The following is a 13262-nucleotide window of genomic DNA, read 5'->3' as shown; positions in this document are numbered from 1 at the left end:
GAATCACATGTCTAATTTTCCATTCTCTTATGAAAATTCTGGAGATGATGGTATGCAAATAAAGTCCAGGATCAGGGCAAGTGGTGGTATGAAATGTGCTGTGATAAAATCAAGAAAATGTGTGACTCATAACAAAGTAGTATTGGATAGATAGATATTTTTCCAACCGAAATAATTATTCTTTCTATTTGTGCAATAGCAAACTGAGTCACAGCATCCACTATGTTTTAATTAAGTTTCCAGGTAGAAACATTTGTTAAAAATCCAAATTTAATTCAGCTGTAGCACTCCACGAAAGCAGTACTTCTTTGCTAAGCAAATTTTTGATGTATAGACCTCTTGTGTACATTTAATGCTGCCTTTCATAACCACTGCTGTGCTTTCCCCTTCACTTACTGCACCATCTCCTGCTCATACATCCTGACCACACCTTTGGGTTTTCAATATTTTACTGGCCATTTTATTGAAGAAATATGCACTGGTTGAATTTCGGGAGACGTTTCAACTTATCCTAATTAAACTGGTGCAACCTATATTTAATGTGTTTAAAAGTGGTTTATTTTGATTCATCACAAGCCTACTCCTAAAGGACAATGGGGAAAAAACTACCCTGAATAAAAATGTGACCTTCACTGAGAGGAAAGAGAAGGTAACAGAGCAGCTTAGTGTGGTGACTCCAGAGGGTTGTACAGGGTATGAACAGATGGAGTTGGGGCTGGAGAGGAGCTGAGAGCACTGAGAGCCCTTCACTTGCTTCCACCAGTGCAGTGAGATTGGGGGGGGTTATTCACTGAGATACCTGATACAGTTTTGTGGGAAATCCTGAAAAAATCAGAAAATGAAGGGTGATTCACTGTTTCAGACCACAGAGCAGCAGCTCAAGTACAGCTCAGTTACAGTCCCCCCTGCAGGGCAGCAGGGACAGAGCTGCAATCCCATCTGTCTGCTGCCTGGAGCACAAATCTGCGGGGATCCCCCATCAGAGGGGGAAACTTTTCATTTGGAGGGTCCCATCAAAGACACTGCCCTGTCATTAGTTATAAAATGGTGATTTAAGACCACTGTCTTTCTCTTAAATGGTATTTCCGAGTGCGTGAGGAAGTGTTGATGGGAAAAGGGCACACAGGAGTGCGACGGCCGAAGCGTTAGTAACAAAATGAACTACCTTCCATCTCCCGTGGGGATGCTGCGGGATCAGCACGCCGGAGCAGCTGCTGCGGGGATGCAAAGAGTCTTATTTTTGGTTTACAAGTCGTCTTCTTCCAACAGCGTCCCCGCTAGGAAACTGTATCCCTGCAGCCGCTGTTGGTTGGGACACACGCAGCCCGCAGCAGGGGCCGGGGCAGCTCCCGCAGCGCAGATCGCGCCCAGGGGCCGGTGCGGGGCAGCCCAGGCGGGTCCGGCGGTTGCCCCGGGCGGGACGGGACGGGGCGAGCGGAGGCGAAGGGCAGGGGTGCGGCCCCGGGCTGGGCCCGGCCCGAGGGGTCCCTGCGGGTACCGGGGGGCAGGGGCTGCTGCACGGCCCGCACCTGCGGCATTGCCCAGCACACCGTGCTGCCCGCGGCTTCTCCGGGGCTCTGCGGCGCTCTGGGCCCCGGGGATGGCGCACGGGCGGACACTGGGGCGGTCCCGGGTCATGCCTGAGTGTTCCCGGGGTTCCCGATCCATCCCCGACTGTTCCCGGTCCGTCCCCGGGGCGGGGCGGAGGCGCCGCCCCTCCCATGGTGCCCCGCGCGCGGCAGAGCCCCGCGCGTGCGCGCCGCGGCGCCGGCTCCCAGCTCAGCGCAAGATGGCGGCGGGCGCGTCGGACCCCCTGGAAGAGATGCTGCTCTTCTCCGAGGAGGTGGATGAGAAGGCGCTCAGCGACCTGGTGGGATCCCTGGAATCGCAGCTGGCGGGCGGCCGCGGCCCCGCCGAGCCGCCCGCGCCCAGGACCTCCGCCCCGTCCCAGCCGCCGCCGCCGCAGCAGCAGGGGAGCCTGGCGGGGGGCAGCAGCCCCGGCCGGCAGCAGCAGCAGCACGGCCGCCCCGCGTCCCCTCCCGCGCCCGGCCCCGGGGAGGCGGCGGGGCGCCCCGGCACCGCGGGCAGCCGAGCCCCCGCCGCGGGGCCGCCGCCGGCCCCGTCCCCGCCGGCGGCGCTGGCGGCGGCGGGGCGGGCAGCGAGTGTAAACAGTAGTAGTGTGCAGCAATCACATGGAGCGGCGCCCGCCGGCGGCAGCCCCGCCGCGCCCGCCCCGCCGCCGCCCGCCGCCCCTGCCCCGCCTGTCAACAACCATGTGGCTGCCGGCGCCGGGCGGGACGCGGGGAGCCCCGGCCCCGGCCCCAGCCCGCCCGCCGCCGACAGCGCGCCCGGGCCCGCGGCGGGCGGCGGGGCCCCGGCGGGGGGCGGCGGGGCGGGGGGAGCGGCCGAGGGCGCCGCCGCTGCCCCCGCGCCGCGCCCCGGCGAGGCGGCGCCCACCGGGGAGGGCTCGGGGGCCCGCCCGGCCGCGGGGCCGCCCGCCAGCGGGGCCGCCCCGCCGCCCGCAGCGCTGCCCGCGCCCGCCGCCTCCGCCAGCCCCGCGCCCGCCGCGCCGGCCCCCACAGCCCCCGCCGCGCCCAAGCCCGCGGGGCCCGCCAAGCCCGGCGCTGGCGCTGCCCTGCCCGCCGCCCCCCAGCCCGTGTCCCCGCGGCCCGCGCTGGGCGCTGCCCCCCCCCGCATCGTGGCCCCGCAGCTGATCGTGCGGCCCCCCCCGCAAACCACCATCCAGCTGCCGCCCGGCTTCACCATCCCGCCCGGTAAGTGAGCGCCGCGCTCCCCGCGCCGTCTCACGTTCTTGGCCCCAGGGCTTTTCTCCCCCTGAAGTTATCACCTTCCCGCTGCTCGACGTGCTGGAAACCGGAGAAGAGCCACCGCCACGGGCTGCCGCTAATTAGGGTGTCACTGGCGCGGCTCGTGCTCGGTAATTGCAGCTGTTGAGGGTGAGTTACTGGAGTGTCCTGGGGTCAGCGGCAGTCACGGTGAGTTACCCCGAGGTGGGACCGGACACAAAGCTGGGGTGTTAGCTAAGAATAACTTCATATACGTTTGGGAGGACTTTCTTTTCTGCTTTACACGTGATAGTCTTGAAAAAGTTTTGCTGCTGGAAAGCATGTCTTGTGCTGCAAATCAGGTGGCAGGATACAGGCAAATCTGTGCAATGTAGAATTTTCAGTGATTGCGGTGGTGTCATTGTCTGCTGTGTCAGGGCAGTCTTCACATTTCATTTCCAACTCTGAGGTAACTGTTATGTCCTGTTTGTGCTGCTCTAAGTTTCTTAACTTTCGTTACTAAAAATGTAAGTTCAGCAAGGTTGCTGTCTAACCAAAGCAGCATCCCTTCATCCCAGTGATTCCTGATCTAACTCTATATTGTTTCATCTGAGGAGTTCTATGGTCCCCTATTTTGACTTTCGTGTTGCAAAGGCTTGGATATCTTCGTGTCTTTTTGACTTAGGATTTGACTTAACATTTGAACTGCTTTTTTTCCCCTGTTAATATCAGTGTCTGAGATAACTTACTTCTACCATCTTGTTTCTTAAAATATTTGATACTTATTGCCTAAGTAGAGCAACAGTGGGATGGTCTAGAAGCTTTCCTTTAGGTTGACTGGGTAGTAGTTGTGTATTTGGCCATAGTTTATGAAAGATCCCCCAGATTCTGATGCTCCAAACATGCAAAGCTTGCTGGTTTCACGAAGACCCAACTTACTTGAAGTTGCTCTTCAGACTTGACTCGCTGTTGTCAGTCTGTCCAGAATTGCTGTGTGCATATGATAATGTGCACTGTAACTTTGCACACAGTCTCTGAAGTTCATTGTGCCAATACTTTGACCTGTTACTCTCACACAGAAGAGGGAAAACGGAGCCTTTGAAAACGGTCTAACCCAGGGTTTAGTAAATGTTAAGTAAATAACACTCTGGAAAGTTATAATTCGAGTTTGATTTCGTTACAAGATAGTTGGAAATCCATTAAATTTGCAAAAACATGAAGAGAGTATGTTCTAATGTGAAGTTACTCAGAAAATGCAGTGGTGTTTTTGAGTTTTTAAACTGGTGGATCATTTGTAATTAATCTGAAACTCCCATACTGCAACCTTCTGCATAAAGCAGAAATTTAGAATCAGTTTTTGAGAATAGGTTTTTCTGGTGAATAATACTCATAAGTTGTGTATTTCATCTTTAACTGGCTGACGGGAAGGTAAAATAGTCTCATAATGACCAAATTCTAATGTACATACTACTCAGCAAAAGGAATTTGTAGCCCTCCAAACTGAATTAAACATAATGTTAATACATGAACATTTATGCCTCTGTAGTAGTAATTACGTCTGCAACTTTAATTGAGGTTGTGTGGCATGTGCTGCATTTAATTTGTCCTTTCCATTCAATTTTCCCCTATTGAGAATAAAGGTTTAGAAAATGGGAAGATAAATTAACAACACACCTGTGAACCTGTGTAATGCAAATGTGAATTTTTTAACGTGTGGCAGGATTATCCTGTGAGGATTTTTTTTAATTCAGGTTTACAACATAATCAGAGAAGCGATAACCTGTTTGACCAACATATTGCAGTGTCCAGATGTTTTAGGAATGGCATATACCAAACACATCATCTGCTTGCAGAACATTCTACAGATAAAAACTGGGAAGTTTATGCTTCAGTGGCTAATGGACCTTAAAGGTTACCTTTTAAAAGAGTTTTTAAGGGTTTTTTTTAAGGGGTTTCTTTCAACTTTTTTTTTTTTTTTTTTTTTTTTTTTTTTTTTTTTTTTTTTTTTTTTTTTTTTTTTTTTTTTTTTTTTTTTTTTTTTTTTTTTTTTTTTTTTTTTTTTTTTTTTTTTTTTTTTTTTTTTTTTTTTTTTTTTTTTTTTTTTTTTTTTTTTTTTTTTTTTTTTTTTTTTTTTTTTTTTTTAATTACTCTTTGCTTTGAAAGGGAGTTGTGATTAAGGGTTTGGAGTTTGGATGTGGTCCTTGCTGTAGCTCTGCCTGCTACCTTAAACCTCGTTTTCCACGAATCTTCAGTTTGTAGTGGCAGAAATTTGCCTGTTTGTGTTTGTAGCAGTGAAGGCTGGCAGGGGACACCCAAGACTGTGTGAGGGCGGGCTTTTATTGGTGCTGCAGTTCGCTCACACGTTCATCCCACATCTGGGACTTGGTTTTCTATGTCAGAAACTGAAAGAAAGACTTTCTTGGTATAGGGTTCTGAAATTTGTTACACTGGTGTTTGAATTGCTTTGTCATCAAGTGATTTTGTGTCCCTTTAATGGGGACCTTCTTCGTTTTCCTTTAAAAAGCTAAAAAGTATATATGAAGCGATTTGCACATGGAAATAAGTTGTGGAAACAATGTCTGCTGACTGTTGACAGCAGAATAAAAGGGTTCTTATTTTTTTGGTTCTCTCGTAGCTGCAAGCAAGATGTTTTTCTGTTTATTTGACCCATTGTATCCTATGTAGGTTACATTATTAAAGTGTATTCTGGAGCTAACTTGGAATTTCCCTTTAAATACTCTGTCTGGTAACTGTTTTTTTAGTTCTGAGTGAACTAGAGGAAGATCATTGCATGCTTTGCAGTGACCTTGAATAAGTGTGAAGTCCAGGTGATCCAGGTACCAGCTTAGCCATTGTCTCCCCTTCACTGCCCTGCTGACCAGAAAACTTAGTGCACAACTCGATGGCAGTGGCTATGTTGTGTAGAAGGCCCCTATTTGTGAGCTGTTTTACAAGAAAATAATCTGAAAAATTAGAATTTTCTTCCAGAAATTGTTAATTTTAAAACAATTCCGTTGCTGTTTTCCTAACATTGCTGCACTGGTATCATTGTGTGCTGAGGGTTGGTTGTGTTGGTTCTCAGGCACTGACAGGGAACTGTTTGTTCCTGATGACTGAACCACAGGTAGTGCCTCCAAAGATGGTGGGGATGGCAGGGTGGGCACCAAATCAGTTCATCTGTTAATGCTGAGTGTTTCAGTAAATCTCCAATATTGTATACTCAGAAATGTGTCTGATCTAATGTTTGCATGGACATATGCCCATGAGCTGCTGTTTCAGTGGAGCTCTGAGGTCGTTGTCCCTGGTAAATGAAACACTGAGTTCTGTTCTCAGCTGCTGCATTGTTGGTGTAGTTCACTTTTAATGAGCATTTTCTTTCTAATTTTATTCTGACCTGACTAGACTGCTTACAGTTGCTGTACACCCGTACACTCAAGTGACTGCTTTTTTTGTCACTGCTACCCATAAACTGCAGTTATTTGAATTCCAAACTGAATTGGCTATGAGGTTTTGGCTGCTGGTTGTGCTTCCTCTTCTTCTTTGAAATTAAATCTCGTGTTACGTGAGAATAAAAAGGAATACAGCAGAGGGAAAAATGTGCGGTGCTCTACATGGATTTTATTCTCTATTCTGCAGTCACGCAGTTCTTTGTATGTTATTCTTCACATTATTTGTGTTGATGTCCTACAATCCCTGTCCCCTTGTTCCCAGGGATGGTGCTGGTGCGCACGGACGCGGGACAGCTGGTGATGGTGCCCCAGCAGGCTCTAGCCCAGGCTCAGATGCAGGCTCAGGTGCAGACACAGACACAGGGCCCTGCCAACCTGTCACCCAGGCTTTCTGTGCCCACCACTGGCCCTGTTTTTCGCCTGTCAGCGGCTCAGGTATGTCTGGCTTGGTTTCATGTCACTCCGGTGTGTTGTGTTTTACTCTGTCTTGCACATCATCAGCTCAATATATTGGTGCAACTTTGTCTTCGTCCCCTTTGTGTTGTGGAAACAGGAAATACTGAAATGTAGTTCATCTTCTGAGGATTTTTATTTATTTCAGGAAAAAAATCTGCTTTATAGAGTCCCTCGAAGTCCCTCAAGACCTTGTTCAGACTGAGATCACTGAAAGCTCAGTTGTAGTTTGGGTTGTGTCACTGGTTTGGGAAGTGCCCCTTGGTGCTCTGAATCAGGACTGTGGTATCCCAGTATGCTGAATGGCTGCCTGGCATAACTGGATTTCACTGGACATTAGAAAGAAAAAGCCAAGCACATTCTATACAAGGATTGGCAGTAATTAAGTTTTTAAATATACTTTATTCAAAACAAAAGTTTGATTCCTGTGATTCACCTCTGAGTGTGATGTGTCTACACTGAAAGTTTTGTCTGTGTCATGAGTGCTCTTTGTTTTCTCCAAGGATTGACAGGATAATGTGCTCTCCTATCCCAAACTCTTGAGTGGGGTGTGCTCATTTCAACTCAGGCTGATTGAGTTGCAGGGGTGAGGGTGGACTGTATTTTAAGTTACTTTGAAGCTTCACTGGTTTAAAAGTTTGAAGGGAGGCAGTTTAGGTTTGGACCATTTGGGGCTAGAGCTGAATATCTTACTAAATTGGAGAGGCAAACATTTTTGGATGTTAGTACAGGGCAACTGTTTAGAGATGTTTAGTCAGAGTTTAGGCATTTTTGCCTAAGGAGATGAAGAGGGTGCCTGTATTATTTTTCAGTTGTATAAGTTGCTTGAAACAACTTTAACAGGTATTTTCCAGTATTTAACATTTGATGACTGACCCATTATGTATATGTGTATATATATGTGTGTATATATATATATATATAATGCATGTTTACATTCTCAAATATTATTGTTTAATTAAAAACTGAAAACAATGACAAACTTTTCAGAAGAGAAGGAAGGCAGAATAAAATCAGAGAATTGAAAGGAAATTAATAAATAGAGGCAATCTAAACCACAGAGTAGCCAACTACAGTGCAAGTTTTAGAACTGAGTGTCAGTACTAAGACTGTAGCTCAATGGAATGTGTCTCAAGGAAAGACATAAATAAAAGCCTGGAAACACTTGGAAGAACTTTGTGCTCTCAGAAAAGAGGTAAGTGTAGGATTGGATGAAATTTGTAAAAGAACTCTTTGCACAAAAGGCAGTAATTTGATGTTTAAATTTGGGATATCTGGAAGGATAAGAAGACTTGAAGAACCCTTCAAAGAGAAATGTATTCCAGGAAAAAGAAACACAGAAGCCTGCGCTCATCTTGAGATGTTTTTTTTTTACTAGTTTGATGACAACAAAATTGCAGACAAGTTCTTTTGAGTTTGTGTGTCTGTCTTTGGTTGTTTGGGGCTTTCTTTGTGACTCAGTACAATCAGTTCTTTAGTGGTTGCTGCAAGCACACGTTCTAGCAATGGATCCTGAGACAAGTGCACAGTGTAAGTGCACAACCAAAGTTTTGGGTGGGACTGGAGCAAGAATATCCTCTCAGTCTGTTCAAATGAGTTAACTTTAGGTGTTTCTCTTCCATGCTGGTGGTTTTTATGTGACTGTAATTGCTGTGGCCAACATACAGATTTAAAATTCCCATCAGATATTAACAAATTGTTTGTCATTTGTGAATTTCTGAGGAACACACCAGTGTTGCACATAGAACAGGAAGGATGCAGACATGTAGACTGACTGCTTGGCTCTGTGTTCAGAGGGCAGTGAGGATCCCCAGCTCAGCTTTAAGATGTGTGCACAGCAAATGTTGATCATGCTGGCCTCAGGCAGCTGTTCTCTAGCTCTGTGAGGCAGTTGGGGTTGTACAGAGAGTGTAATTTGACTTGAGGGATTTATATGAAAATAAAACCATGAGGGTAGTGCATGTTCATGTATTTGTAGAGTCAGCTGAAATCTGGAGGGGTTCAGGTGTAATTGTTCCTGTGCAGGGTCTGTCCAGATAAATACCCACCTGCATTATAGATCCTCCTTTCCCCTGTATTAATAGGGGAAACCAGCAAGGCTTTATGAACGATAAATATCTTGCAGGATGCAAAAGTTTGATTATTTTCATGTAGTGGGATTAGAATCAGGAGGTTGTAGCTTGTCAGGATTCAGGTCCTCTGGCAGATCTTTGTGGTAGCTGCCCAAACTGTACTGCATCATTTCTGTATTTGTTCTAATTAACAGGGTTAATTATTATTGTCCTTGGGAAATTCACATTGAACTTCCCTGACTCTGCTTGTGATCTGCAGGCTCTTCTTTCAATGTGGCAGTGCTTGTGTTTTAGATATGTTTGACCTTAGAGTGGTCTTTAAAAATTGGGGCTGACAGCCTTTTAAAACCAGGTCATAAAGGTTTAAATTCTGAAGGTTTATCTTATCAGAACTAGGCACAAGACTTTTTTTTGAGTCGGTGGATGGTTTATATCCAGAGACTCTTCACTGGTGACAAATATTATGCTCAGGTTTTGGAAATGTCAGTTATTTGCTGGAGTAGTCATTATAATTAATCAATAGGGGTATCAAGTTCTAAAACACAGGAAATTGTATGTACTGAAAAATGACTTTTAGGTGAGTTTATGATGAAGCTGTTTTCTTTCACAGCCTATTTCTGATGTGTCAGAATGCTATATATTGTGAATTAAAATTTTCAGAAGTTTAAAATTAATCAGAAGTAATGTCTTATGTTTTTATGTCTATAAAGTATAATATTTAGGAGTCACTGTGACTGAAACACAGAAGAATTCTGGTGCCATTAGCTCAAGAGAGACAGAAAATAAACATTAATTGCCTGAGTCCTGCAAAGTATTTTGTGAGATGGATGAACATGGCAGGCTGTGCAGTTTTAACCTTTCTGATATGTTAGTGGAGTGATTGTTGTTTTACTGTGCAAAGCTCACATTTATTACTATGTCTTCAGCTATTTTAAGATACCTTTATTTGGATTAAAATGCAGGGTGATTTAAATGTGTAGAACTTGGTATTGTACTTTGGTCTCTGAGTGTGTGTTTTACTCTACTTTTACCTAAGTAGAAAGTCTACACAGTGGACATTTTCAGTCTGCCTTAAGGAGTGTAGGAAATAATACCTTATGAAGGATGTGTGAGGCAAAGGCATGGCTTTCGTGTTTCATGGGTCTGATGGCTGCTTTTCTTGAGATTGTTCCACTTCATAGCCAGTGTGAAGTGTCACAAGTTACTCAGCTAAGGGATTGTTTTCAGTGTTAATTTGTATATACACTTCACATAATTGTTGTGTGGAGAAAGTCTGCTGTGAGCTGTGTAGTCAGATGTAAAACACAGGATATTAAATAACATGCCAAAGAAATTGCAAAAGCTGGCAGTTACTTTTGGCAACTCATTAAGAAGTGTTGAAAGTGATAACTGGCGAATACGAAATGGATTATGAATTGCTTTCTTTAAAAATAGAAGGAAGAGTGTCTGAAAAATGTACCCAACTGTTCATCTAAATTTGCAAGTTCTTTGATTCTCGCCCCTTGACAACTGAGTAATTTCTCCATTCTCAAAAAGGGAGGAGGCAATGTTTGAAATGTTCTTCGGTGAGATTGCCTTGGTGGGTACACACAGAGCTGTGCAGGTTCGAGGCCACTTCTGCAGCCTGGCAGTCCAGCAGGATTTTTCTTTCCCTATCCCAGAGCCATCATTTGCTGGATCTTCCCCCAGATGTTTTGGAGGAAAATGAACCAGATTTCCCCTGTCAGTGCCTCTGGTTTCAGCAGCTGGGCTGATATCTAGGACCACGTGTGAGGAAAGAGCCACCTTTCTCCAGGAACAGTGGAAGCTGCTGAAATAGGGGAACAGTGCTCTTTTTTCCCCTGAGACAGGGAAAGTGTAGTCTGTCTTCCCTGAGGAACTCCTACAAGGGCTGAAGTAAAGGCTTTCCTTAAAGATCAGTGGCTTTATCCTTACTTGTTGAAGGTTCAGAAGTCAAGTTTTTTAAAGATGTATTTGGGTTGCAGTGCCATACAGAAAAGTTCAGGAGGATTAGGATACAGAACTTGCTGTTCATCCCACATGGCTCTCTCTGCAGGTGTGCAGGGAAGTCCAATCTTTGCATGATAAAAGCACAAAGATGACACCTTCAGCTGGGCAGTCGAGGAACACAGTTGATGTTGACTTAAATCTGATGTTTCTTGCATCGTGAGTGCTTGGATTTGCTATTTGTTATTTGACTTCTACTGATTGTAATACCTTTGTCTCATTTTTTACAGCTTTTAGGAGTAGAGGATGGAGGCAAATGTTTTCTGTTAGGTTCTTGGGAGAAGAGAGGCAAATCCATTCTGGAAGGAAGATTTGGGTTCTTCTTGACTCCTGGGTGGGATAATCTTTGATTAGACATTTCGTTGTGCTGCTCTCAATTACTGCTGTGTAAAGCATGAATAAAACCTGATTGTTTCCATTCCTGATGGAAGTGGAAAACTGGCACATGGAGTTAAGCAAGTACCTTGTAGGGAAGTCTCAGCTGTGATCAGTTTGGGATGCTGGAGCAGGGACACGTATCCCAAAAGGATGGACAGTGTCTGCAGCACAGGCAGGAGCAGGGACGTGGATTCAGTCACGAGAATCTTGGTATTTTAATGAACTTTTACATTTGCAGTCTTTCTGGTTTCTTTAAAATATTCAAGAAAAACATGAACAGGTGCAATTGGACCTTATAGTAGTTTTAATTTAGTTCAAAGTATAAGATTTTATAGGACTGTAATGGGGAAATAAATGGTTGAACTCAGTGTCCTTTGAGGTCTTTTCCAACCTAAATGCACCTCCAGTTCTTTAATATTAACTGCTCCTAGCTGCACTTTTTCTTGGATGTTTTGTTTTGTTCAGGGAAAAAATATTGCAAGATATTCAGTTATATTAAAAATATTTTTCATATTGTGGATATAAATTTGTCTCATTGGTGCAGCTACGAGAGCCTTGTCTTTTTTAAACTTGGTATCTAAGGGTTTACATGGAAATACTTGGTCTTCCACAAGAATTATATTATAATCATCTTTCGATGCATTAAAAAGTGAGTCTGTACCGTGATAATGTGGTTGTTTTGAAAAACATGTTAAATGAAATGAAGATTTGGAGGCTCAAAGCAAACATTGGTTGGACTTACCTGTGAATGATTTTAATTTAAGTATTTTCTCTTGGTGGTTTTGGTTTCCTTTTACTTTTTTAATTTTAGCTGGATATTAAAAAATCATTGTTGTTGCCAACGTTGTAGCTGCTGTGGGATATTCACTAAGGTACAGGATTTTTAAGAGACAATCTGTAATTTGATGGAGCTTCAGTTGCTCTGAGAGAAATTTTGCTCTGGATTCTTTTATTACAAGCAGCTCAGAGGAAGTGGGTTTGCTTGCATTACTTCAGAGATAAGTAAATTCCGAGTTTCAACACTGATTATTAGATTGCACTGAATTTTTACCTCTCTATCTTGTTTTGAATCTCGTACTTGTGAAGTTGTGAAAAATAGGGAGGTGCTGCCATCTAGTTTTCCTTTGCTGCCTTTCTTTTGTTTATCTGCATTTTCCATTTGTAGAATTTATGGGGTTTTGTGCCTTTGATGCATTTGGTTCACCGTTTTCAGTATCTTAATACCCAGATGGGTTTATGTTAATAACCAAATAGCAAAAAATAAGTTGCTTATTTCAAATTATTTTTAATTAAAATTATTTAATGTTAGTTACAGAATTGAAGTGCTGCTGCAGACTAAGAATATAAAATGAGTATCATACAAGAAAGACCAATGTTAACCTGGCCCATAATATTTTATTTCAGAATATCTGTTGCTGGAATTTACAAAGCAGGTGAAATAGAGTATATTGGAATTTTCATGGGGCTGCTACTGTAAATGGGTTTGGTTGCAGAGTTTACTAATGTTTTGATTCAAAATGTGTTTCCAGTGTTAGATTTCTTTTTACACTTCTAGTGATGGGAGAAGATGGTTATGTGGCACGTTGGATGGTTTAGTATTTAGATATTTAGGCATGTAAGTGGGCTACTTGACAATATTTCTGCTCCCAGGATGATTACCAATCACTGGAGCTTTGTTTTCATTGCCTGAACAGCCCAATCAATATAAATGTCTGGATTTTTAAGAAAACGACAATTCTTTTCTAGCTTTGTTTTTTCTTGCTTTAGGCATTTTTCTGACTTCTGCTTTTCCCAATTTGGAGTTTTCATCGTGAACTTTCCTGATTTGTTTGCTGTGTTTTGATATTCACTTTCTGCTTTAACCACAAAACTTTTTTTTTTTCCTTTCCCTCATGATGGGTGATTTTTTTCTCTATAAGCAGACAGTAAGTTTTCAGGACTTACAGATTATACTGTTTACCTTTTTATAGCATTAATACCATTTTAAAACTCAGAAAACACTCAAACATTAGTAAGGCTGGAAAATTAAACATCCAAAGATTAAGAAATGCTATAAAGAAGCTTCCTGAGCAGTCTAACAGTGGCTCCCATGTGGTCATGCAGCAAAATGCATGTGC

General features: G+C 44.0%; 1 protein-coding gene and 1 long non-coding RNA gene across 2 annotated transcripts in view; one reads left to right on the top strand and one right to left on the bottom strand.

The window, feature by feature from the left end:
* Positions 1 to 162: 162 nt before the first annotated feature.
* LOC114062752 lies at positions 163 to 1309 on the bottom strand. The gene is made up of 2 exons (XR_003572443.1): positions 1166 to 1309; positions 163 to 822 (listed from the first exon to the last, which is right to left on the bottom strand). It is a non-coding gene; the product is annotated as an uncharacterized LOC114062752 (long non-coding RNA).
* Positions 1310 to 1779: 470 nt separating this feature from the next.
* LOC114062743 (transcription initiation factor TFIID subunit 4-like) overlaps positions 1780 to 13262 on the top strand; it is a 138005-nt gene continuing 126522 nt past the window's right edge. The window contains exons 1-2 of the mRNA XM_027894518.1: positions 1780 to 2774; positions 6498 to 6670. Of these exons, the coding sequence (XP_027750319.1) occupies positions 1790 to 2774; positions 6498 to 6670 (1158 nt within the window). The 5' untranslated portion in view covers positions 1780 to 1789. The remainder of the gene's footprint in view (positions 2775 to 6497; positions 6671 to 13262) is intronic.

This window comes from Empidonax traillii, unplaced genomic scaffold (assembly GCF_003031625.1).
Source record: "Empidonax traillii isolate 1590-97213 ecotype Southwest subspecies unplaced genomic scaffold, ASM303162v1 scaffold432:size744455, whole genome shotgun sequence".
Taxonomy (NCBI): domain Eukaryota; kingdom Metazoa; phylum Chordata; class Aves; order Passeriformes; family Tyrannidae; genus Empidonax; species Empidonax traillii.
Note: the sequence above shows the minus strand (reverse complement) of the source record. Positions and strands in the feature narration are given on the sequence as shown.